This window comes from Poecilia latipinna, unplaced genomic scaffold, assembly GCF_001443285.1.
Source record: "Poecilia latipinna isolate Pla-1442-1.1 unplaced genomic scaffold, P_latipinna-1.0 Scaffold1329, whole genome shotgun sequence".
Lineage (NCBI taxonomy): Eukaryota > Metazoa > Chordata > Actinopteri > Cyprinodontiformes > Poeciliidae > Poecilia > Poecilia latipinna.
The window spans coordinates 1-25,966 of NW_015113945.1; the positions used below are offsets into that span (position 1 = coordinate 1).

General features: G+C 39.1%; 1 protein-coding gene across 1 annotated transcript; it reads right to left on the reverse strand.

Annotated features, from left to right (window-relative positions):
- Positions 1–4: 4 nt before the first annotated feature.
- LOC106961731 (neurabin-1-like) lies at positions 5–25,614 on the reverse strand (the record flags this gene model as incomplete). Its single annotated transcript, XM_015055656.1, has 19 exons — positions 25,424–25,614; positions 21,845–23,866; positions 10,857–10,989; positions 10,069–10,189; positions 9,750–9,854; positions 9,278–9,404; positions 8,506–8,670; positions 8,344–8,397; positions 6,856–7,085; positions 6,635–6,731; positions 6,421–6,541; positions 6,172–6,323; positions 5,537–5,861; positions 5,406–5,463; positions 5,240–5,314; positions 4,241–4,436; positions 3,633–3,677; positions 2,033–2,149; positions 5–244 (listed from the first exon to the last, which is right to left on the reverse strand). Coding segments are annotated over exons 2-19 (4,233 nt in total), but the record flags the coding sequence as incomplete, so codon positions are not given.
- Positions 25,615–25,966: the final 352 nt, after the last annotated feature.

Consider the following 25,966-nt stretch of genomic DNA (forward strand, 5'->3'; position numbering starts at 1 on the left):
AAGTGATGCTGTATCTTGGTTTTACTGGAATATTTTGAAAGTGCATTTGTTCTACCTTCAGTTTGTCGCTGTCTAAGTGCAGCAGCTGCTGGCCATCGATTCCCTTTGCGGTGAATTCAGATGTGTACTGATCCATGTTCATGCCCATTAGCCAGTGACAGACCTGCTGATTGGTCCAGTCGGAGATGGGCCGATTCTGCCACTGATACTCTTTCCCAACTGGGACTGGTTCATCATCCAACGTCTGTAAAGAAAACAGATATTATAGATGGAAGTAAAAATATAAATACTGCTGCTTTTAATCCATTGTTTATTTGCTTTCAGGCAAAATGTTTTCATTAATTTAAATGAATTTGAAAACCAAATCTAAAAGTTGGGCACCAGGAGGCTGTCAGCACTATTTTTGTTTCCTCCTACAGATTATACTATTTCCATTGCATACAAATTTTTTGCAAGACATTCATTTCCAGTCAGAAGTTTGCATATACTCATCATAGTCCCTGATTTCTCTGCATTTTTTTCCAGGGTGGGATATTAAGAACATACAACTACAGTTAAGTTTAAAAACATGATCTGGGTGTGCAAGTTTAAACTGTGAATTTTTTCTAATCCAAAAACCAGATTAAAATGATATGAAACAGGCTCCAGTGTAAATTTTGATTCGATGTGCATTTAGGATCATTGTGCTGTTGGAAAAAAAATGACTGTGTTCATGTTTTGCACATAGGAGCACTAAGCATGGTAGACAAAACTGGTTGTTCCAACATGAAAATGAACAAATTGAAATGACTTCAATTTCTTTTGGTGAGGTTACATTTTCAGTCAAACTTAAACCAGTTTATTGATGGTTAAATTAAAATGTTGTACTTTCTCTGTAACTATGTGTAGACAATTTCAGTCTGTATGCATAATTTTCTCTTCATGTTTATCAGAGTAATTTAAAAATTTCACAGTAAATTCACATCATCCCAAATTCCTGTTTTTAAAGTTCAAGGACATGCCCTTGAACTTTAAAGAACACTTCCTTGAACTCTAAATGTCATATCAAAAACGGTCCAAATCAACGTATTTTTCAACGTGACTTTGAGTTTATTTAAATTTCTGGCCAAAACTTGGAACTGATTTATAGGAGTGCATCGATTGCAGATTTTTTTGGCCGATCCCCGATTTTTAAAATTGTTTTTAACTGCAAACGTGTAGAAATGACCTGGTGGGCCAGTCTACCAGTCAAATCTATCTCACTGCAGAGGAAAAAAGACTGTGCTTGATTTTTAGACCTTTGCTGTAGTAGATGACATCAGTGCTTAGACATCACCGATTTAAGATTCAAATCGGTGCACCCCTACTGATTTCCCCCCCCCCAACTTGGTTCAGCAGCCACATGATATGGCACTATAACTATTTCTGTGAGAGTGCTGATCAATATTAACAACAGGTCAATGCAAGCAATGTGATAGCTGTTTCAACGGGACTTTAAGTATGTTGAGAAAGGAGAGTAAAATCTTTACCTTTCTACTGAAGGGTCAGAAATGCTGCAAAGCAAATTTTAACTTTCCTAAAATCTCTAAAAACGAGTTAACTACAACATGTAAAATCTGATAAACATTCCCCAAGCTAGTACACAGAAAAACAAGCGTGCATTCCTAGAAAAACACCCCCCAAACTCTGCAGCGTGTACAGACGGTTTCACACTGAGCTGCAGAGACGAACTGTATCAGATTAGAAGGTGAAAGAAACATCACTAAGCAAACAGGAAAAAACAGGACACAGCCACGATAAAGCATAAGTATGCACCATCCAAATCATAGCCAACTTAAGAAAAAGCTAAGCCACGTGACTTGCGGCAACACAAAACAAACCGGCTTTAACACACAGACATGCAGCGCTCATATTGTCTCTGTCCATTCACGGTTTAATCTGTGCTATGAAAGGGGGCGAGGCTCAAAGGGCATGCTTGAGAATGTCCCCTTTCAGTTGCATCAGGGCGTCCCCACACAGCTTTTGTGACCACAACAACAAGGAGAGCACTCACCTCGCTGGAAGAGAAGATTAAAGTGTGTGAGCGCCCAGACAGATTGGGTTCAGCGACAAACCCAGAGATGTCTGAACTGGGGCTGGCAGGGCTAGAATCATCTATGACTGAAAAACTCTGGAACAATGGGAAAGAAGGAACGCATTTACTAAAGCAACATCAGCCAAAACACCAGTTTCTGTTCAGGACGACAGCTGAGGGAAGGGATGTTTTCATGGGGATTAAAAGTAATTACAGTGGGAGTAGTTAATACTGATTACACAGCAGAGTCATGACTGTGACCTTAAACATGTGAGGGGAAGAAAGGTCAGATCCTACAAACTACAAACAATCCACCACCCAAACTACATGATGACACGCTAAACTACAAGGAGGCCATTTCTACTGAGAAACTGTCCCCGCCCCCACCAAAAAAACAAAACAAAACACAACAAAAACAAACACTAACTCCAGGTATGAGGTAATGTTTTCTCTGAAGGCATTTCATAAATGTTTATACGTTTGACTTGTTACATGGAGCCTTGCAGAAGTATTCACACCCCTTTAATGTCTCCACATTTTACTCTGTTGCAACCACAATCGTTTATGCATTTCATTAGCATTTTATTTGAGAAGCTAACAGAACAGCCCGTTATTGTAAAATAGCAAAGTAATATATATGGCTCTCAATTTTTTTTTTTTTTTTTTTTTTTTCAAATTTTAACCCAAAATGTGTGGACAGCTTCAAGTCTTTTGGGACCTCTTTCATCTAGAGACTAAATGGTTAGCCTACTATTTGTTATATAGATCAAGTGGAGAGATCTGTTGTAGAGCATAATTATTAAGTCTAAAGATTTAGGATTGAACTTTGACTAGGACATTCTAACGTAGGAACATACTTTGCTCTAAACTATTCTACTGGCACTGTGTTTGGGCTGCTGGTCCTGCTTGAAGGTGAACTTTCACCCAAACACTGCCTTGTATTAATCTCCATCCGTCATCACAAACTCCAACCAGCTGTCCTGCAGCTTGCCCACAGTATATTACTGCCACCACCATGTTTCACTGTGGGTAAAGGCGTGGTCAGTGTGAAGTGTGTTCGATTTTCAGCACAGTGTGTATGTAGCCTCAAAAAAATAGTCCAAGTTTATGACTCCAACATGAAGAAAGAAAAAGATTAAAGGGTGTGAATACTTTTACAAGGAGACTGCTGCTGAGCTTGGAGGAAAGAAAACAACATCCAAACTGGCAGGCTGTTTGATTTAATCAAAGTGACTCATTAAAATAATAAATGCATAAACTCAAATGACACACAGCAAGTTAGGCAGAAGTCAAACGCTTTATATTTATTTACACATAAAACTCTTAAGAGCATTTTCCAATTAGCCATAAAGTCTAGAAAATTACCCATGGGTTGTTTGTTCTCCAACCAGCCTAAATTCTTTCTTAAGGTAAATGTAAAAGGGGAAAAAAACGGGTAAAATTAGAAGTTAAAACTTTACCACATACCCACTACAAAACAAGTAGTGAATTATTCCAGGGATGTAGGACTGGAACGGTTAGTAATACACTACTGACTGTGATCTAGAGTCAAAGGAATAATAAAACGTGTATACTGTACCAAATCTAAAGAGCGACTGAATAAAGAGGACCAGGAGAGGTTTGTCTGTTTAAAGAAACATGGTCAATGGAGACTTGTCAGAAAGCAAAGCAGTAAAGTAAGAAAACAGCCACAAAATCAGTCATTTCTTCGAAAAGTGAAGCCAAAGCTTCAGCTCGTGTCTTGAACTCATTAAAAGGGAATTGTGGGAACAGCAGCCCACTAAAGCCTGGGTGACAGTCAGGCTTTCCACTCGGTAGATTAGCAGCATCACTGCAGATTCAGGCTGTAATATTTCTAATACGAACAGCTGGATGCTGTAACCACTTTCCCCGCAGTAACCAAATAAAACCATCTAAATTACCGAATACACAAAATGTTATGCCTAACTATTGATGAGGAGCTGCAGAGTACCACGTGATGGAAAAACACCACAGGACCCAACCAGAACAGAGTTACCACATTCTCTACAGATCCAAACATTTTGCCTAAGGAAGTCAAGAAGGAAGTTCATCCTGGCTATTTGGAATAGTTTTACACACAATATTTAGACACTGAGTGACAGGACGAGACATTAAAGACAATTTAAATAAAATGTATCTAAATAAATTCACAAAACAGTTGTCTACCTTAGTTTTATGATCCTGGCTTTGCTCACTGCTGGTTTCGTTTGCAGCGTATGGCAGGCTGCTGTTGGACGAGGACGGCTCTCTGTCTCTGTCTTTGTCTCCAAACCAGGAGAAAGGCATACAAGTGGGGACAGAGGTCATGGACTCTGCAGGAGACAGGTTCCCTCCAGATTCCTCTAGTAGCTCTGCAGATCCCCTGGACATCAGATCAGTAGTGAGATGCAGAGTTCTGCTACTCCGACATCAAAAAAGACAAAAGCTACAATATTTCTCTGCTTCAAAGCCTCAGCTATTCAGCTGCTATGGCAACAAGCCTAAAATATATCACCCTCAAGTTTGTACCAAGGTTATCACTGAAAATGTAGAAATTGCAACAGAGTGATACACTTCAAGTGTTTATGTTTGAAACTAATAGCAAAATTAATAAAAGGTTTTGCCTACTGAAAGTGTGCTTTTTTTTTTTGCATGAATCCATCTATCAATGCAGTGAATGCATAAAGATGATCAGACTGTTGTTGAGGCATTAAGGAAGCCCCGTTTTTCAGCCTCTGGGAGAATAACCAGGTAGGAGATGAACTCAGCATCTCCAACAAACTTGGACTTGATAGAACACAGAACCGAGAGCAGGACCAGGACCGGAAACTTCAGAACCTCTCCTGCAAACTCTTGAATGGACTTGGCGTCTGATATTGCATATTGTGCATCTCAAAGACTAGAATGTAGCATTTCTTAAAATACTGTTTTATTACTCTTATCTAATATTTTAATTTGATGAAAAACATTGAAGGTTTTTACTAACTTAGGCCTTCTAAATCAACAGAAATGTGTTTGTGCTTATTCTAAATAATACATTACTTTCACTTTTGGAACAGAATTGCTGAAACAAGTAGAAGTTGACTTTTCATTGACATTTTATCAATTTGAAAGAATTTGGATGCTAGGCGTAAATTAGAAAACATCTTAACATTAAGAAAATATAGAATATTAGCAGAGTAATACCTGCTGTCCAAAGAAGCTCTCAGGGCCTCTTTCTCTTTGTCTTTTTTCCCTTTGCCGCCTGACTTCCGAAGGCCTCTGTTTTGATCATTAGGGATATGTGTTTAATTTTTTTTTAAGAAGGTGAGATCTTGGCTGCAAATGATCAGTGAATAATTCGGATACTTGCCCAAAATCTGGAAATCGCCTTTTAGGTTTTACTGCTGTAGAAGACTCACTCAAATCCTCTGTAACAAAGCAGAGATTAGCGAGAAGAAAAAGCCTTTGCTGTTGCAGACATCAAATCAGGTTCCTGCGTACCTTTGAGTTCTTTCCCTTTGCCTTTGGACTCTCTCTTCTTCACGTTGCGCATGAAACCCGGAGGAGAGTGTGGTGAGGACGTGTGTTTTGGAGAAGACAATGAAGGATTGCTACAGCGTTCAGCACTGTCCCCCAGTGACGGGGACAAAGATGGACTGCTGGACATCTCCAATTTGCTTTTGGAAGTATCTCCGGTCTCGCCCGGATCGTCTTTCTGTCCATTTCCAGGGTGGCAGATGTCGACAGGGAGCGCTGGGCTTTCCTGGGTGGACTGCCGCCTCCCGGCAGATTCCTGCTCCTCCTGCTCGTCCTCTTCTTCAGTTTCCTGCAGGGACCGAGTTAATTATTTACAAGGACAATGCAAGGAAGGGAGAATAAAAGCTATTTATGCAGAAGAAACCTCTGGTTAGCTGTGTTTCAACGTTATGCTATCGTCTTCAAACTGAGTTAGGAAAGGATTCTACTGTCTTTCAGAACACGTCTGTACATTTAGAGAATGATAACAAACTCAAATATCACAACAGTTGATCAAATCTGCAGTCCATCCTGCCAGTTATGACACATAACCCTACCTCCATAGTGAGCATGCTGCACCATACACTAAAGCAGAACAGAGGGGCTTCAGAGTTTCAGACCTGAGAATGATGAGCGGGTTCAGCCAGGCCTTCCTTTAGTTTGCTTCGAGTTGGAGCCTGGCGCCGGCTCATCTGAGCCAACCGGCACTTGGCCTTCTGAGCGCTGGTGTCCAGGCGCGTAGTTTCAGGGACCACTTCGGTCCAGTCTTGATCTTCAACAGAAAAATAAGCGGTGCTTGCTAAAGAAGGGGGTTCACCTTCACAGATTTATGTTTTTTTGGGATTTTAACCATAGCGTGCACTATATACCTAAGAGAGAGTCAATGGATTGTGAGTTGTTGACCGAGTCTTGGCTGCTGAGTCTGTCCTCAGAGTCCAGACCGCTCTGACTCTCCACAGCTGAAGCCCCTCTGGACTCCAGGGCAGCAATCTGTGGACAGAAAACGTCATGGCCATGTTTATTTCAGTGACAGCAGCAGGTTAACAGGTGTAGAAGCTTTCACTGTCTGACCCGAATTCTTACCCTGTTCTGCAGGCTCTCCAGCTGCTCCTTGTACCATTTGTCTTTTTCGTCCAGAGTCTTTTTCAGCTCCTCCTCTTTCTTCACAAAATCTATCTCTCTGTTGGGGATATGAAAAATTTTGCTTTTTTTTTTTTGGTAATGACATAATGCTTTCAGCTGATTGTTACTAAAAACACTTTAAAAAAATCACAATCTTAGCTGAAAAAAGAAATTAAACTCACTTTTGTTGGTAGTCTTTGATCAGTTTCTTGGCCTTGTTGTACTTCTTGTCCAGGGCCTCATACTGAGCCTGATTCTCGGCTAATTGTTCATTCACACTCTTGCACACAGCCTGGGCTTCCAGCCAGTAATTCTCCAGCTTTAGGATTTTGTCGTTGCTCTCCTCAATTTTTTGTTCCAGTGCAGATTGCCTTTCTTCCCACAAAGATTTGTCCTCCTCTGATTTGCTTAGCTGCAACAAAAACACAATCTTGTACCACACGTTCACAGAAATGTTGGTTTTCTTCTAGCTGTGGCGCCAACTGTGCATTTTAATTTAAAGCTAAATACTAACATAGGGGAAACAATTCAATTATAGGTGAAACAATTATTTAAAAATACAAAGACTGTTCTATATACATGCACAGTCTAATTACTGTCTACAGCCATTACATTCACCACCTGGTAAATATATTCATATTACTTGAACCTGGATACATTTAGTCATTTTACAACCAAAAACTTTGATTTATTTTACTTGGATTTTATGTGATGGATTGACGCAAAGTAATGAAGTTGCATGAAATATAAATACTTCTCTGGTTATTCCTAATAAGGAATAACCAGAGAAGTAGCTCAGAGGTCCATGGTAACGCTGGAGGAGCTGCAGAGATCCACGAAGAATCAGTCAACAGAAAAAAATCATAAGAAAACCTGTGAGCATTTTTCCACAAGTCATGCAGAAGAACAAACATTGGAAAAAGGTCGTCTGGCCAAAAGTGACCAAAGTTAAACTATTTGTGATGGAAGGTTACACCGCATATCTCCCTGACCACACCATCCTCACAATGAAATAAGAGTGTGGAAGTATCATGCTACCGTTTACCAGTCAGACTTGATTGCAAGACGGATGTAACACGGGGAAATCCCACATAATCTGCTAGAGCCTGCTACAGACTTGAGAATAAAGCAGAGCTTCAGCAGGACAAAGAAACTAAACATACAGCTGGAGCAACAGTGAAATGGCTTCAAATAAACATGTTACAATAGTCCAGACAAAGTTTATCCTAACAAATGAAAATCTGTAGTAAGACTTGAAAACCAATGTTCACAGGTACTCTTCATAAAATCTCATTGACAATGAACTATTTTGCAAAACTGACAATAACAGTGGTATAAGTAAAGCTAGGAGGAGCACAATATCAAAAATATGCAGCTTTAATTGCAGCAAAATGTGCTTCTACAAAGTATTGACTTATTGATGAATCCTGGACTTATTTTTCAAGGAAACGTTAGAAATCATGAACCGTTGTCCTTCCACTTCACAACTATGTTCTTCTTTGTGCTGGTCCATCACATAAAACCCGAATGACGTATCCTGAAGTTTGTGGTTGCCACAGAATTTACAATGTTTCAGAGTGTGACTACTTTTGCATGGGATTGCAGTTTTTCTAATATTTGTCATGTGTATAATTTTAAACAAGATATGTAATTTTTTTTTCTCATCCTACCTTTTCCTTCAGTTGATGTATTTCATCTGTAGCAACGCTGTGCTTCAGTTGCAGCTATTGGATATGATTAAAATTAGATAGTTTGTTCCATCTAATAAATCAGATACTGTATCAGCAAGAAGAAGTTTAAACATTTATGAACAGAGAAGAGATTTGGTGTACCTCTTTGAACTTGAAGGCCATCTGAGAGCTGTTCATGTCCGTCGGCATGAACAAGGCCTCTGAGTCCGGCAGCTCCAACACCTCCACGTTTCTCCCTGGAGAGAAATTGGACCCAAGGATTCTTTCTTCTATGACGTCGTCGTCCTCGTCCTCATACCTCTCCTCCTGAAAGATATCGCTCACTGTGAGCTCAAACACACCTTGATGATCTCATACACATTGAACATTGGTACAGCAATACTCCCAGGGTTTACCCCTTGCCTGGAGGAAACAACATTGGATTAGTCCACAGGAGTCACTTCAGGGGCTTGGCTAAGCATGTTCATGGCAATAAAGGCAAACATGAGCAACCCACTCAATAGATAAGACTATGACCACACTCTTTGCACAGCCACACACCTTTGTAAGTTTGTCTTTCTCTGCTCTAAAAAAGCCCATTTAATCTCTGGATAGTCTCAATGTTGCAAAATTAGGCTCCTGTGGTGGCTTGAACTTCAGAAAACAAACATTTCCCAACTCTGATGGACAGATGGCAGCTGAATGAACATTTTCCAACAGCAGAGTTGTGACACATGGCTTACTCATAGGCAGCTGCTAATTTCCTGGATGATCCAGGGGGGGATTGGTGTGGTAGCGGTAAAATGGCTAATGCTGCGCAAATGTCATAACTGCATTATTATGATTACAGGATTTACTGTTGTAAACATTTTGGGGGTTTTTTCATACAAAGCACTAAACGATCAGCTTAAGGGTCACTGTGAAGCTGACTTACCTCCTCTGTAGAGTGGTCGTAAGGGTCATCCAGGTGTTGCTGCTGGTTCCTCTCCTGCTCCAGTGTCTCACTAATGAGGCGGGCCACCTCGCTCTGAGTTCCCGGCTTCTCTCGACCAATCAGAAACCTGTTTTTTTTTTTGTTTTTTTTTTTATAGGAACAAGCATACTATACAATGTAGTATTGTACATGTTGCTTTGGATACCCTACTACACAACTTTTTGTGTCTTTGACACTAAAGTATGCAAACTAGAAATGTGTTTTTGAACTCACTTTGTAATGCAGGGGAGCTAAATTTGCCTATAAATCATTACCATAATACAACTGAACCTTGGCCTCCCGTCTAAACTCTCACGAAAGAAAAGTTTCTCAACCAGCTTATTTAATTATAGTGGGATAACAGCAACACAGTTTGGCAGCCAGCTGGATATTTAGATTGAGGTTGTTCTGAGGGCAGAGGAGTTAAACTGACCTCACTGTGCCTTTGGTGTTCTTCAGGACAGTTGCAGCAAACAGCTGGGTGACTCCCACCAGGCTGGTCCCATCCACCTCTACTATCTGGTCATTCACCTGTATCCTACAGCAAGAGGAAGTTAAATCTGTGAGGAGGACTTTAAAGCACGTCGCTTTTACTTTCTTTTGAGACAGCTTCTAATAATGGGATTGTTTCTTTTCCATGTCTCTTACGTTAAACATGGAAACGTTTTTCACCGTGTTATAATTCAGATAATAGAAAAAAAAAAAGGGAAGAACGTATTGTGACGGGTCTAACTACCGCAGAATTGACTTACCGTCCATCTTTCTCAGTTGCTCCATTCTCAGTTACAGTTTTCACAAAAATACCGAGTTTCTCCAAACCCTGGTCAGCTCCCACTCCCATTCCTATGATACTGATCCCAAGCCCATTGTCTCCTGCTGGCAAACAAAAATATTGATGTAAAAGGACAGACAGGAAGAACGGACAAATAAGCTGAATTACACAGTTTTATTAAAAATTGAAAATGCCTAACATTTGGCTTAAGGTAAAAATAAACCTGATGTTTTAACTCTTGGTGAGTAAAGCATGCTAAAAATTACATAAATAAATTACATAAATTATATGGAGGGATGAAGACTTAATGATGGATGTTTGTGTTTAAAACAGAGTCACAGAAAAGAGAGATAAGAAGCTAATAAAAAGGAAAACATTTTTTCCTGTCATGTGGAGATACGTTTGTGGTTAATTCATGCTGCAAATCACTGACGTAGCTTATTGTTTCCTTTTGGCTTTTCAACCTCTCCGTTATGGGACATTTAAAAAATACTGGGAGGCTTTAATTGAGGTTCAAAGTTACTGGTGTTTTAGTAATGTTATCCAAACAGTTGGTACCAGATGCTAAGGTCTGCTTAAACTCTATTAATTGTACGGTCTTGTTTTTAAAATACTTGTAAATCCATGTTCTACCGTAGCTGCTCTCCTCTGCGGTGAGTGACGTTGCCATAGGTGGAAGGTTGGAGAACCATCTGAATGTCACTTTCCTTACACGTTCCTCTTGAATTAACTTGCTTAATACACTAAAAACTTCCTTTTGTGACTCACCCTTTTGAATTTCCACAGGAAACACGTCCATTTTTTCCACTCTCTTTTCCAGCTCATATTCTGCAGATGCTGCAATAGGGTCCACATCATCATTGCGCCGATCGTAATCCTCATTGGAGAAGGTGCTGAAGACCTGGGCAAAATATTAAAATAGGTTATTTGGATGGCTTCAATTTTTAAGCATTCCTTTTTCAGTGAAGCAAGGAGGATGCATTGTTTTTTTTTGTTGTTGTTTTTTGCTTTTCTTAAGAATGGTGTGATTACACTCACAATTTAAGCTCTTATAGAAAAATGAGCTACTTTGCTTTAATGCTGATAGATGGATAATGATTTTGGATCACCAACACTGAAATCCCCTCTCTTTTTTTTTTTATATATATATATATAGATGCCTAATTTTTATTCATCTGTCTGTTGAGACCGCCGCTTCACATATTTGGCAGATGTAATGACACTAAAGCATGAAAAGAATTCCCTAACGATATGCTGCAGAGATGTCAGGAGTTGTGAAATTTGCAGGCGGGTTTCTCAAAGCGCTGGATGCATCTCAGAAAGACTTTTCTGGTTGCAATTACAAAGAACAGACATGCAGTAGTGATGATCATGAGGTACTGCGGAAAGTGGGACACAGCTGTGGAGAGGTAATCAAGCAAAGATATATGACAAATATTCCTCTCAGTGAAAATAAACTGGATATATGTAAAAGAAAAAATATACATTTTGATGATAATTAGATTCCTAAAGATTGTTTATTATAAACAAAACATTTATCCAAGTCACAATGATTGACATAAGACCAAGCTGTTCCTGCATTCAAAGTCTCAGAAGTCTGTCTGCTAAGTATGCTCTCATCACAGCCCCAATCCTGCAGGATCACACTGTTTCTGCGCATGTTCTATGCCCTTGGAGGGCCACGGGGTTTGCAAAGGGAAAAACACAGTCTTTAACATAAACATATTTGGCATTGTTGATTTTTCAGAGTGCTACAGAAGCCATAGCTTACACATATAATCCTGTTGCTGTTTAAGATTCATTCCTGAGAAACCCAACAGGAAAGGAGCTAAATAATTTATCTAATCCTTCCTGGACTTCAGACCACAATGAAAACGCAAACAATTGCGAAATGGCCTTCAAACAAAAGAACAATCACAAGCATGTTTCCAGGTTCACAAAGGCCTGGTTTCAGAAGATGTCCTGGAACCAACTAGAGTGGCCATCACAGTCATCCAAAATCTCTGGTAGGATTTGAAAAACACACATGCAGCACTCAGGCGGGATGCTGGCATCTGACCGATTAATCATGTTTGCAACAGGTCATGAAAGCAAAGGGATTGTACTAAGTACTGAAGATGCTCGTCATGGAGGATTTGAGTTATTTTAGGAAAGCAATGCTTTAAAATGTCAGCTTGTGTTTAATTTGAGCATATTACTAATCAAATTAGTTGCTATAAGTCATTTAAAAATTATCCTTGTTTGAGATGCTTCTTGCAAACATCTGTTAGTTTGGATACACTGCCAAAAGACCTGATTTCTGATGATGGATTAAGCAAATTTAGCTACTAATGTATGAAATAAAATACAAAAATTAATGTGGACAACAAATATACACCATTATACAATAATGGTTTGGAACTATCCAAGTTATTCATCGATAGCTAGAAATAACTATAAAATGAATGTAGGAATAAACAATGTGATCCAGTAGAGCAAGCAAGTTGAAGCGCATAAGTATTGACGGTTAAACCTTATTGTCCTTATAATCTACTTTACCTATAGAAAATAACGTGTTTTTTTTATTTCCATTGTTGATTATAATAAATAAAGAAAAGGTATAAAACCACCAGATTAGAATTTCTAAAAAAAAAAATAATTTAGTTTAATTTGTGCCAATTAAAAATAGCGTCACACTTCTGTTCAATAAATTATAGAGGAATTATCTAATGACCAAAAATGCCACAAAAAAACACAACAAAAAAAACAGAAACCCATTCAGCATGTTGCAGTTGAACTTTGGAGTGTAAAAAACATTTTTTTTATTAGAAACAAGACAGGAGTTAATTAAATCCTGAACAGAGCCTGTGAACTGTTGATGAGAAAGTAGATTAGCTTAGCAGACTCCATGAGGAGCTTATGCCTCATTATAAGGATGAACCAACAAAGGACCGTCAACAAAACCTTTCTGTTTAGATCATTGCTATTACTTATCTGGGTGAAGTCATGATGATTCTGTCACAAAAACATCGCAAGCATGTTGATAATTTGACTGCAATATTTGTACAGGAGAATGACAGTTCTCAGTAAACAGACGACTTAAAAACAAACGGAGCAGCTTAATCTTTTGAATTTTAGAGTTAATTTTAAAATCTAAATGATCTGAAAGTAGATAAAGTATAGAAATGTTCATACTGACTTAACCTGCTTATGTTTTAGTTCTTAAGATGTTACGCAATAGATTTGCTCAGAGAACGCAACTGTAAACTAGAAATGTTTCCTAACAAAGAGATCAGATTTCCATAACGCAGATTTAGTTTTCAAATACATGCAGGTTACATTTGTTTGGATTAGATTAGCAACACCCAAATGTGCACACAAAAACATTACATTGTAGAATAAACCGCTAATTATCTTCAGCATCTGGTTGACGACTGACACCCCGAGGAGCAGAGCCCAGGGATCTTTTCTGAACCGGTTCGTAATCTGTTCTGTCTTAATGGACTTTTTCACGTGTTTCAAAGGTGACACTGGTTTGGATTCATTGAGAAGATGCACAGCGCTGAATTGAAATGAACGGAGGGCCCCAATAATACCTGCTGGCTTTGTACAAAAAAATCTGAACTAGTGGGATCTTCTAACAATGTTCTTGTTCTTTGCTTTGATTTAAAAAAAAAAAAAAAAAAACATTCAAAAATCAACATTTAATTAATCAGTCAATGTAACTCGTGTCTTTTTTTCCTTGCTAATGCAAATAAACTTTCTAATATGTTCTACAAAAAAACGTTTTTGCCTCTTCACAAATTTCTTCTGTTTTTTGAGTTGTCATTGTTAAATTCCTCAGATAAAAGAAATTTGAATATCTAAGATAGACTTAAATACAAATCATTTTTAGGATGTCATTATTAGATTATGATGATGGAATAAAAACAGCTGAGGAATCTGCCACAAACTTAAAAACTACTTTACTGTGGGAAAAAAGGCTGCAGCAGTTAAGAAATTAACGAACAAAAAACAATCGTCCTTCAGTCTCCCTACTATGTAGACATTGGATGCAGCCCAAAGCAGTGCAGACAGTAAATTTCCAGAATAACTCACCAAGCGCTATATTTTAATTGGCAAAGAAAGTCACTGTAACAATTTTATACTGAATAGTAGACACAGGCTTGAAGACATAAATGTTCGTTTACAACACTGCATGTGCTGGATGATTTTTGCACTTATTTCAAAAGATTAAAACGTACACACCAGCCCCCAGTCTGTAATGTAGGCTGATTCCATTTGTTGGATTCCATGTTTAGCTGAGATTTCACAAGCAAATTTATAGCATTGATTTTTAATTGGTTTAAAAGCAACAGACAAAGAGCAGAACAAATTTGTTTCATCTGATTTTCACTGTATTTAAGTTATTTACGTTGACCTTCGAAACTTAAAGGCAACTCTGATGACAAAAGTTGTAAATTTTCACATTAACATCCTAAGAATTAGATCAGGCAGAAATATAAGATTTAGTTTAGACTTTGTAATTAAGAGCTGAAAATGTAAAAGATTATAATGCTGATAACACCAGTGCATCTAGTCATTAGCGTTAGCTTGTAGCATCTTGACTTTCACCCCTCATCTTCTCTTGATTAGTTAGCTCTGGCTTTCCTGCTGCCATAAAATCCTAAAACTTCTTTTTGAAAAAGAAAAAAAAAAGTTCTTTGTTGAAACCTGATCACACAATCACATCCTTGTTGGTAAGAAAGACAGAAAAATCAATCACAAGTTCACTATCTTTTTCCAGCAAAAAATGTCCTTAAACAAAGGTCAGTGTCCCCTCTGATCACTCTAGCCAAATTTTCCAATCTCCAGTTCAGAACATGCACAGTCTGGATCAAATTAAAACCACCCAATATGTCTTTTTCTGCAGAGAAAACAAACACCATATTTAAAAGCCAACTGTTTCCATTGGAACCACTGATCATACCGAACAGCATCATTTACATTCTAAACGAAACCTTTACACGAGGCTTTTAATAAGTTACTTGCTGATGGTTTCAGCCTTTTTTATATGTCATGTTCTACAGTCTTAATAGCCTGTGCCGACTCTGTTATGTTTTAACGCACAGACACGTCCATGCACACACCCAAAATTAAACGTTTTCCATCTTTCCTCCAATTACCCCTCATACTACAGAACACCAGAATGGGAAATGAGTCAGCAGCTGTGAGGAAAGGCAAACCAGAGAAAACTTATTGCCAGTGCAAAAAAGAAAACAAAGGCTGTCCACTGGATTGGGGAGCATGTAATGTAAACTGAACCACCAAAAGACAACAAATTAAAACCTGCTGTGAGGGTAAGCTGGAGCAGGAGTGGCAGCCAGGAGGGATCACAGCATAGTCAGGGGGAAAAAAAAGGAACTGGAGCCTGGTTGAGATCCTGGATAAACACCAGGAAAAGGAGCATATTATATCTCTAGTACTTCCTGTGCACATGCCTCTAAAATGATAAACACTTGACTGAGTTCACAATGATTTACTGACGAAGTCGGAGATTGTTTCAGGAAGCAGGTATACAAACAAAAGATAATTGTGAAAGGCTTTCCATTTGCGTGTGAACTTTGTTTTTAGAAACAGAAAGACTTCTTTTGCAACAACTAAGACTCTGCTGCACTTCAATTTGATCCATGGAGCCCATTCAACATGATTGCAAGTGAATCTAAATATAAATAAACTGTGCGAGGAAATCCCAGGCATCTCAAATGACCAAATTGTTAGTGAAGACATTGTTGTTGGTTCTGAATAATGCCGTGGTTGACAGGTGCAAACGCGTAGCAAATGACGAAACATATAGGTGAAACACGCTACAAACTTAAAAAAAAAAAAAAATAAATAAATAATAATAATAATAAAAAGAATTGCAACAGAAACACACTACAAACAAATGCTGCAATCAGAAAATAGCAGTGAAACCTACAATGCAGCCCAACTCTAGCCGACGTTGGGCTAGAAGCGGGATTCGTCCTTGACAGGTTGCCAGTCCATCACTGGGCAACACAAAGACACACAGGACAGATGACATGCACAAACACACACACACACACACACACACACACACAATCGCGCGCGCGCGCACACGCATACACACAAACACCTGAGTATCAATTAACCTAAAAATAACGTTTTTGTATACCAGAAGGAAGCCAGAGTACCCATAGAGAACCAACATTCACGGGCCTTTCTGCAAACTCTATGCAGACAGACTTCTGACTCAGATTTGAAAATTGAAGGTATGTTTTCCAAAATGCCTAATTAATAACTCTGTCTTCTCTACTGTTAGGTATCAATTTTGCAAAGCTTGTGCATCGTAGTTTTCTACAACTGTACCTGTTCAATAACGCCAACGAAGACTTTTTATGGATGTAATGACGTAGCACCGATTTTTTGTTACTGCACTGCATTCATGTGCCGACTGTAGCAATATTTCCTCGTCTCAACAGGTTCAACGAATGCAGCAGATAAAGAAAAAACAACAAGGGAAGAGCAGTAAAAGAAAAACAATGACACTGCATGCAATAAAGAGCGTATGTGTGCGTCTGTAAAAGGGTTAAATTCAGCCGGTGACAAATCTTTCAGTTATATAAATTAGGCTTTTTTTTTAACTGTCAAGTGAAACAAAACCAGAGTTCACATTTGCAGATAGGATCAAATTTCCAAAGTACCGGAGCACACGAACAGGTTTAACAGGTTTGTCCAAACATGGCCGACAAAAGGCTATTTTTGTCCTTGCAAAAGCTGCTAAAACTCTCAACAATTAATCTGTTGTTTCAGTAGAAAGTGGCAAGAGGTTAATAATCAGAGACATTTTCGAAGTGTTTACTATAAGCTCTAACCTCATGACATACAGGGTTAATGAACAGCGTTGGTCTGCCTGTATTAGTATTCTGCCCTCTCTTGTCTCCCACTAGCCCAGGTGGCTGAAGGGAAGTCAGATCTTCTTTGAGACATTTTGGCAACGAAAACAAAACCATGACAGCAAAGCGGGCATTTAGCTGCAGATGGAAGCCGTTATTTTTGTGTGGTTTTAATACAGATTGGCTTTGATAGTGTTAGAACAAAGATTTTAAGAGCATTTGAAAATGACTCGCTCGCCAAAATATTAATCCGAGCATTTTGCAAAGACAACAAAGTAAAACATGCCTTAAAACTTTGTTCTTTTTGAAACAGGTGAAGCATCCACAAATCAGTTTAAAGACGAAAATGCAGGTGCACAGGAAGTTAATCGGATTATAGAAGGTGCATGCTTCCTGCATGAGCAAAACAAACATTGGAATAAGTAAAAGGTAAACAAATAATGCAATGAACTAAATTCCTGAACCACACCTGCTTCCAGTGAACACAGAAGGTGGTTGCTTGACTGAACCATGGTTGGGACTTCCTGTTCTTTTGTAGGGGGTGGGGCAAAGACAGCAGGTGCAAATATTAGTTTTGATCTTTATTCTTGACTACCATTTTAAGTGTCTTTCTGTTCAATATGAAACAAATACTATGACAACCTGTTTAGATATACAACATAGCATGCTCTAAAAAGCACTGCGCTCTTTGTCCTCCAAACAGGACACACCTACAGCACGGCACACTTCACATTTTATTACTTCTGACTTTTTCCAGTACTGGAACATACAGAGAAACACTCAGCTCCAGATTACAACCATTCAAGCTCATTTCAATTTCAATACGGCCATATAGATTTCATGCATTCCTGAAATGTTTTGAGGTGGGGGGTGACATGACAGAAGTAAATGTCCGAAACATTTGCTGTGGCCCTGGTGGTATTCTTTCAAATTAATGACTTAGAAGACATTGCTTTCTCAACTTCACAACTTCTTGTGGAGCTGTTAAGTGCTGCAACTGCTTAAGAAAAAAAATCCCTCGAAGAAATAGGTCTGATCATGAGCATCATCAATCAATCTCCAGAAGTAAATATTGCATTTGCCCTTTAGCATTGTGTTTTATATAAGCCTGTTACATTATTCCACCTTGTTACGTTTGTTTCTGCAGATTAAACCAGATTAATTAACAGGTCTAAGACCCTTAGCTCCCCTGCTGCACTCATCCCTTTAAGACTGGGATATTAAATGATTTAAGATACCACAGTCATAAAGTTAAAGATGAACTGGGGAAGTAAGGGACCATTGTTGGCAAATGTGACAGATATGCTCTTTAATGATCTTTTTTCCCCCATTAGGTTTTGGTTAATGTGTAATCATTAACACTTAAAATTAACCAAGAAACCTGCAGCTTCTGTTACTTTAAATAATGCTCTGGGTTCTTCAGTGACCTTCTAGATGAATCATATTAAAGAAATTAAAGGTCATTTTCACCAATGCCTTTGTGGATAGCGGTCACTGTGGTTTGCTGGAGTACCAACATTTTTCAAAATGGCTTTGTAACCCTATCCAGACTGATAAAGGCAAATAACTGTTTCTAATAGGTTGGGTACGACATTTTTCTTCGCCCAATAAAAACTGGTGATGCCCATATTGTATTTACATTGGTCATCTCTGTCTGACATTAACATTTGTTGATAATCAGCATGACAAAAAAAAACTTTTTTTTTATGGCAGCGGTTACTTTCTGCTTTTCTGTGATCTGCTTACACATGTGGAGCAGCAGACGCTAACTTCATCTGGCAGTAGTTACTCTGTTTCTGTCCTTGAAGCTGTCTTCATCCAAGCTTTCCTTTGTAGCCCAGATACGGCTGTTGCATGTTGAAAGTGACTCCCTCCTTTCCTTCACAAAGAGGATCTTTCTTCCACACAGGACATCTCATCTGTCAGGAAGACCTAGGATACTAAGGGATCCAATTCTGATGTGAACAACAAGCACAAAGCACTTCTTCTCTCCTGGTCAGCTAAAGCTCCAATGAATCCAATTCCAGTGCCAACTTATCTAGTAGAATGTACTGTTAGTGGAAAGCTAGTCAGGCTACAGGTAGAGATGTAAACAGAGCAAATACCTATGACACAAACCTTTCGCCACCTCCTCTTAAGCCAACAGTTGTACCCAAACCTGGTACATATTTAGGACTAAAGTTTGGATTTAAAGTCTTCACAAGGTCTCCTCTCTTACAAGCTACCAAAGGAACAATATTTCACATCATTTTAAATTATGTACTTCCTCTTTATTGCTTAATCTCCCACTCTGCATTATACGTTTACCACTGCCACTCGAGCAAATTATGATTTCTTAAAGCAATTAGATTTGGTAACAACATATTTATTGCAGTCCCAAAAATACTAATGCAATGGCAGAAAATGCATGAGCTCAATAGGAGTTTCCAGATTTATGCGCAAATGTCATAGAGACAAATGTCTGAAAACCATCCGTGTCTTTATCAGTCTCCTACCTTACTTTACCATCATTAAGACTTTCCCATCATTTTCTGTGAGCTTTAGCATCTCAGCCACCAACAAATATATAAGGTGTTTACCAAGGGCAGTTAGAAACCATACAATTGGATAAATATATTGTTGGCAGGCAGATCCTAAATCTCTGGCACTTGAAAGAGGATGTCCAACCAAGTCATGCTTCCAATTCATCTTTTGCAAAACAGAAAACATTGAAATTGCAAAGACCTTCATGTTTCAATTTATTAAGCAGCTTTAGCAGCTAAAATTAAAAATGGGCAACTGCCTGGCTTATTGCGCTGATGTGAGACTGGAAGGATAGGTTTTTAAATGTCCCAGTTTAATTTTAGTCACATACAGCAGTCTGTTTTTGTCTTCACTCTGGGTCATCTTCTGGTTCCCTCTCCCAGGACCCCTGATGGTTGGGATGGAAATTGGGAGGGGGATCCACACCCTGTGATAACAACACATTTTGAAGGCCTGAATAAACATGTCAAACCGTGCTGGGGTACAAGGGAGTGTTATTTTGTTTGCGACTGTTATCTTAATGTTGGTTAGATATTGCAGTATCTAAAAACATAAATGTATATAATTTTAAACTTGACGTTTGTATCCATCCAAAGCGTTTATCACACCCATTTCCAAAACACAAGGCATTTCTTGTTGTTACTCCATCAGTGGAACGAACATATCTTCTTTAAACACAAAGCAACCTTCTATAGAGCAGTCATGCAGGTTATCAGATGTAATTAAAGTCTTTGAGGGGTGAATAGTGTGATTAAGGTCAATTCAGTTCCACATAATTCAACTACAATCAGTATGCTTCACTTTCACTCATTTAATTTAACCTTAAGGTTAGGTAACCAAGAAATGACATTTACATAACCGTGTCTAATAAAAAATTGACTGTGTTGCATGCTCTACTGTCACATATGAAATTGTCATCCTCTGATATGGCTTAGGACAGGAATGTTAGAGACTAGAGACTCTTCTTTTGTTACCGGTTGTTAAAAACAGTCCGATTTTATCTGCAGCTCCATCTACTGAGCTGCAGTGAAAGTCATATACTTCTAGCAAGGCTATAGAAGGGATATGATTCACTTCCAAACACCCAAGACAGCTGTGGCACAAAAACATAACCAGCAGCCAAAGGGGGCATAATTTTTGAAAAACATGTAATTAAAGAATCATTGTTGAACAGTGTGAAAAAGATGTTTGTTGCAGTAAATCCACACAACTTCAATCCTGGACTTTTCCTTTCCCTCAAAATGAAGTTTCTATCACCTGAAAGCTTTGCAATCTGTCTCTAATCTGAATCAGGTTTAGGAACCAAAGGCAGGAATCTATCCAACTGGTCAAATATTTATCAGGATGCAGAGTGTGACACCTGGCACTTAAAATATAACTGGCTACCAGGCACTGCAGCCAAGTAGTTCTTTGTGCCTGCAAACACTGATTTTGCAATTGAATATTTGCTCCATCTCTAATGGCGTCACAGGTAATATTTCTCTTCTATGTGAATAAGTCCCACCGTATGTGGGAGAAATTTTCAAAAATACAATGAAGGAAAGAGGTCAGATAATTGCAGCACACCATTTACAGGAGATTGTGAAGATGGACAGCTTACTAACAGACTTTTTTTCTGTCATCAATACTACACAAATTCAAACCAGCAGCACCAACAAATGAAAACAAGGCAACGTAAATTCAGACAGAAAGCAATTTGTGCTACAAACATGCACAGAATCCTTGTAACCCCCTGAACAATTACAATTTTTCTGTCACGTCATATGAAATTTTTCCTTAAACAACTACGAAGTCAGAAACACACACTAAAAATGTTTCAATAAAATCTTCAAGACAATCTTGCATGTTTGGAAAAACATCCACTCAGGGCACTCACGCAGAAGCGGCCGAGATTTTCTACAATGCAGCATAACGCTTCACACGAAACCCTGACTGCAACTTTTGCCGGTTATAGTCCTGATTTCACAGGAACTTTGCAAAGTCAACACTATTTCCAAAAATACTGTTACTACTACATTGGCCTAGTCTCCAAACTCCTCTCACAGCTCTCATGAGATTAAGGAGGTAGGCTGTCAAACCACCTGCCTTCCTGTTCAACAAGAATAAATAAACCTTTTTTTTTTTTTTTCTTAACAGTCACAGATCTTATCTGATGATAGATTTCTATGGAGTGACGCGAGCATAGCAGACAACAGCATTCATTCTCAGCCTCTGCTAATTTGTTCTGTGTCTACAGGGAACACCAGGTCAGACACCATTGCTGACTCAGTGAGACAGTGGTTTATGATGAAAATACTGCACAACATACATTACATTTGAGTTGAATAACAATGCTTTACACGTAAACAACACACTTACCAAAATGGGATCTGTGGAGAACCTAATTTTCCTTTTTGGGGGAGGTTCATCCTCATCCGAGAGACCAATAACTTCATAACACTCATCATAATTCTCATAGATTTGATCATCCTCCTCCTCATCGTCTTCCTCCTTCTCCTCCTCCTCCTCCTCCTCGTCTTCTTCCCTGATGACCTGGTCTACATCTCTATCATCCACAAATGCTGCGTTCTCTATCCCATACACCACTGGAGAGACTCTATCCAGAATGTTCTCCTCTACTTGCTTCTCTAGTGAATCCTCCTCCTCTTCCTCCTCCTCCGCTGCTGCTTCATCCTCTTCATTAGTGTCCTGACTCACAGCTAAGTTATCCTCCTTTTTCTCTAAACCAAATCTCTTGTCATCTGCTGGGACTCTACCTTCATATACAGTGTCTGCCCCCCTTTGTGCTTCTTCTGTAGTCTCTTGTGATGAGATTTGAGAAGGAGAGTTGAGGTTTTGTCCTGATGGAAAGCTTCTTTGTAGGTCTTCACAGAATTCGTCTTTCTGCTTATCTTCAGTGATTTCATCGTCCTCACTGTCCGAGGACTCATTCTGTACCACCACCAGTTCAGCTCGCACTGTGCTTCCCCCTTTGGAGTCAGGTGATGAAGCCTTGCTTTGTGGCTTGGGCCCTGTAGGGCTGAGAGCTGGGCCATCGTTACTCTTGGGTTTTTCCGGGTGTTTATTCCGATCTACGTTCAGAAATCCGCCAGCTGACGGCAAGGGCTGTTTCCCATCCCTTGGGGGTGAACTCGATGGTTTACCACCCTCACCAACAGATGTCCTACTAAATCTATCAACTGCTGGTGAGGGGCACTTGTAGCTGTGGTTAAGTGAGGTCGTTTGCTCTGATGAGCGAAGTTTCGGAGTGGCATCTGCCGCCGAAGATACATCACCACTAGCCAGTAATGTCGGTTTAGTTCCCAAAGATCCAGATTTGCTATCTTTATTTTTGATGAGGACATTATTAACAATTGAAGAGTCGGTGACTTCTTTGACAGGAGAAGTAGTTTTGTGTGAGACGTCCTTGGACACAACGGTAGGCTGTATGTGTTGAGTGGTGCTGTGTTGTTTAGGAGATACCACTCCTTCTGTCCCAGCAGATGTGTTGTTGTCGTCTGAGTCATCCTCAACTATATAATTTTCCAACCTCTTTGACAAAGGCCCTGCATTCAGCGACACTCTAGACACATGCCTTTTTTCACCGTCAGCTATCTCATCTGAGCAACTTTTAGCTGCCAATGTGGGTGTTTGCTCCAATTTGCCAGGACTCTCTTTGCATCCCGACGCTCTCCTTGCGTTTTTCTCTTCATCCGAGGCACTTCCGAGGGACAGACGATTAACCACTCTATTTGGGGACTGTTTTTCAGCTGCTGGCTGCTCCTTGATGCCTCTTTCAAAGAGTTTTCTGGTCACAGAAAACTTCTCCGCCAGAGCCACTTTGTCGATCTCAACATCTTCCCCCTTGGGTGTTTTATCTAAACTGTGGGATTCGGGGCTTGAAGCGCTGTTTAAATTAACTCTGTGAGTGCTGACTGGAAACTGCAACTTTGTTGGGGAACCATGGGGTGCGTCAGACTTTAAAGTCTGTTTGACTTCTTGAGACTCTGGTTGCTGTCCATCCATTTGTAGAAATATGTTCTTGATCTTATTCACTCTGGTTCCAAAAGGCCTTCCCCTAGACTCATCCCGGCTTTCACTTGATCCGTTTGCAAATGTTTTTGAGGCATCCTCGGACTTTGGCCCATCAAAGGAGCACTTGATGGCGTGGAAGTCAGACTTGTAAGCATTTCTGTGAGGGGACGCGCTTCTAAGGCTCCTCTCCCCTCCTTTGTTTTCTGTTTTGATCATCTTGGTTGTTTATCGCTGCAACTTCACTCCAAAACAAATCAGCTTTGCAAATGTTTTGATGGAGAACTACAATCTGAGTTTAGGCAACCATTTCCATGGGTCCGGCAGAGATTTTCTGGAGCACTGTCCTCTCAAATCAAACGAAGTCATCTAAAGAAAAGAAAATTAACGTTTTAATTAATTAACAGACATGACACGGAATTAAACAACAATTTCAAAAATGATAATTTAACTCAGACACAACTAGGGCTGCTAACTGTCCATTAATATTTGGAATAGCTAAGGTAATGAGAGGAGCTGTCAAGCATGAAGTTGATACAGAATGGATCTTCTGCATTCTGTTTTTTAAGAGTCAAAAAAGGATTCAGAGGACCATTACTGATGACAAGAAATTTGAAACAGAGGTTAGATTGATGAGAAAAACAATAGTTTTTTCAACAAAATCAGATACCAAAATATGAGTCAATTTTTAATTTTAGCTCTTAACATCTATTTTCACAATGAAGGGAATGAGTTTTATTTAGTAAAACAAAATTTGTTTGTAACTAAATTTATGATGTATAAAAATGAAAATTCAAGCATATTAGAATGATAAATATAATTGTTAAGCTCAAATGTCTAAAAAAGGATGTACAACTGAAAATGCTGCTTATTTTGTCGACATATAGTTCTGATTAACTTGTGATGAATGGCAATAAATTACATACCCTGCAATTAACCCAATTAAAAAATTTAAATAGAGTCCCATACTACTTTTAGAAAATGGAATAAGATATGAAGTTTGGGAACTCAAGCTTTTCACATGGATCAAAATATCTCATTCAGGTTCTTTGGAAGTGTTTATTTTAGGAGATGAAAACAAATAGAGCACAGTAGTTAATTAATTACTTCTTATTTCATCTGAGAATAAACAAAACAAAAACATTTTACTTAAAGAAACATCTAAATGTCACCGGGCTTGGAGGTAAGGTTTGCTTGTGGCTTGCACCTCTGCTGCTAAGAGAGTGACGTCAGTGTATTTTGATCCATATTCAGTTTTCGCTTTTGCTATACTTACCCAGACCTGGAAAACTATAAAATCAAATTTAATGTTCAACAGAGCTCAGAAGAAAGACTGTAAAGTCGTAATCCAACTAAATTCATATGTCTTTTTAAGTCCTTGTGCTCTGTTTATCTTTAAAAAAAAAGTTACGTTAGACTAGTTGTGCTTTTCTTAAAATAACTTTTTGTTAACCGCGAAAAGTGGTGGAAGGTGGTTCCTTCGTACAACCTTGTGAACGAACACTAGTCATGACATAAAAACACATTTTAGACGAAAATCAGAAAGGTTCAGGTGCAACTCAACATTGATTTTAAGGTTAGCTCGCGTGCACAACCGTTTGAGTGGATCTGAATAGTTGTTTGACTCCTAGCTTGAGCTAAACTTAAGCCAAACTACTCGGGCTCGAAAGTAAAAAGAACCATTTGCGGTACTTAAATCGGTAGGTTAACCTGTGTCGATATCACTGGCAACTCCACCCACAGATAAAGAGCGACATAAAGTTCAACTCAGTCTAGCAACACTTCAATAAAGCCCGAACGTTAGTACCTCAGCTTCAAACAATTCATTGTTGCGTTTCAAGTACGAGTCGTTGAAGTAGTTCGCACCGGTCAAACACGGTCTGCAGTGAAAATAAAACGTAAACAACAACTTTCCCGGCCTCTCACCTAGTTGCGTTACAGAGTTTGAAGCCGAAGAGCTCGTCCGAGATTCCAGTTTTGCTCCGGTATCAAACTTGTTCCTTCTCGATCTCCGCCATCATTCCCCGCTCCAGCGGCGTTTCCCTGCCTCCTCTCTTTGCACTTCCAGATCTGTGTGTGCCGCGAGCTGCGCGCGCAGTCAGCCACTTCCAGTCGGGAACGCAGAGATCGGGAGCGCGCGCACATTCCAGGACTGTAACCCACTACTCCTTTTCTTTTCCCCCGACCAACAGTTTCACCACAGCACAGCTTGCATTAAAGAGAAATGCTAAAAGAAACGCGTGGGAACTAGAGCTCACGTTGAACTACTTAAAGAAAAAAATGACTCATCTTGAGTACGAAGATGGAAATGTTGTTGGACTATAACAGTAAATTGTTCAGATTAACATAGACTTTCTTTCTTTCAAGATTTTTGAGCAGTGACCTCACTCTCCTGCTATGATAGTTTACCTTTTGTCACTGAAGCAGTAGCTCTAAAAACATGAGCAATAAAAAGAGCAAACTCTACTT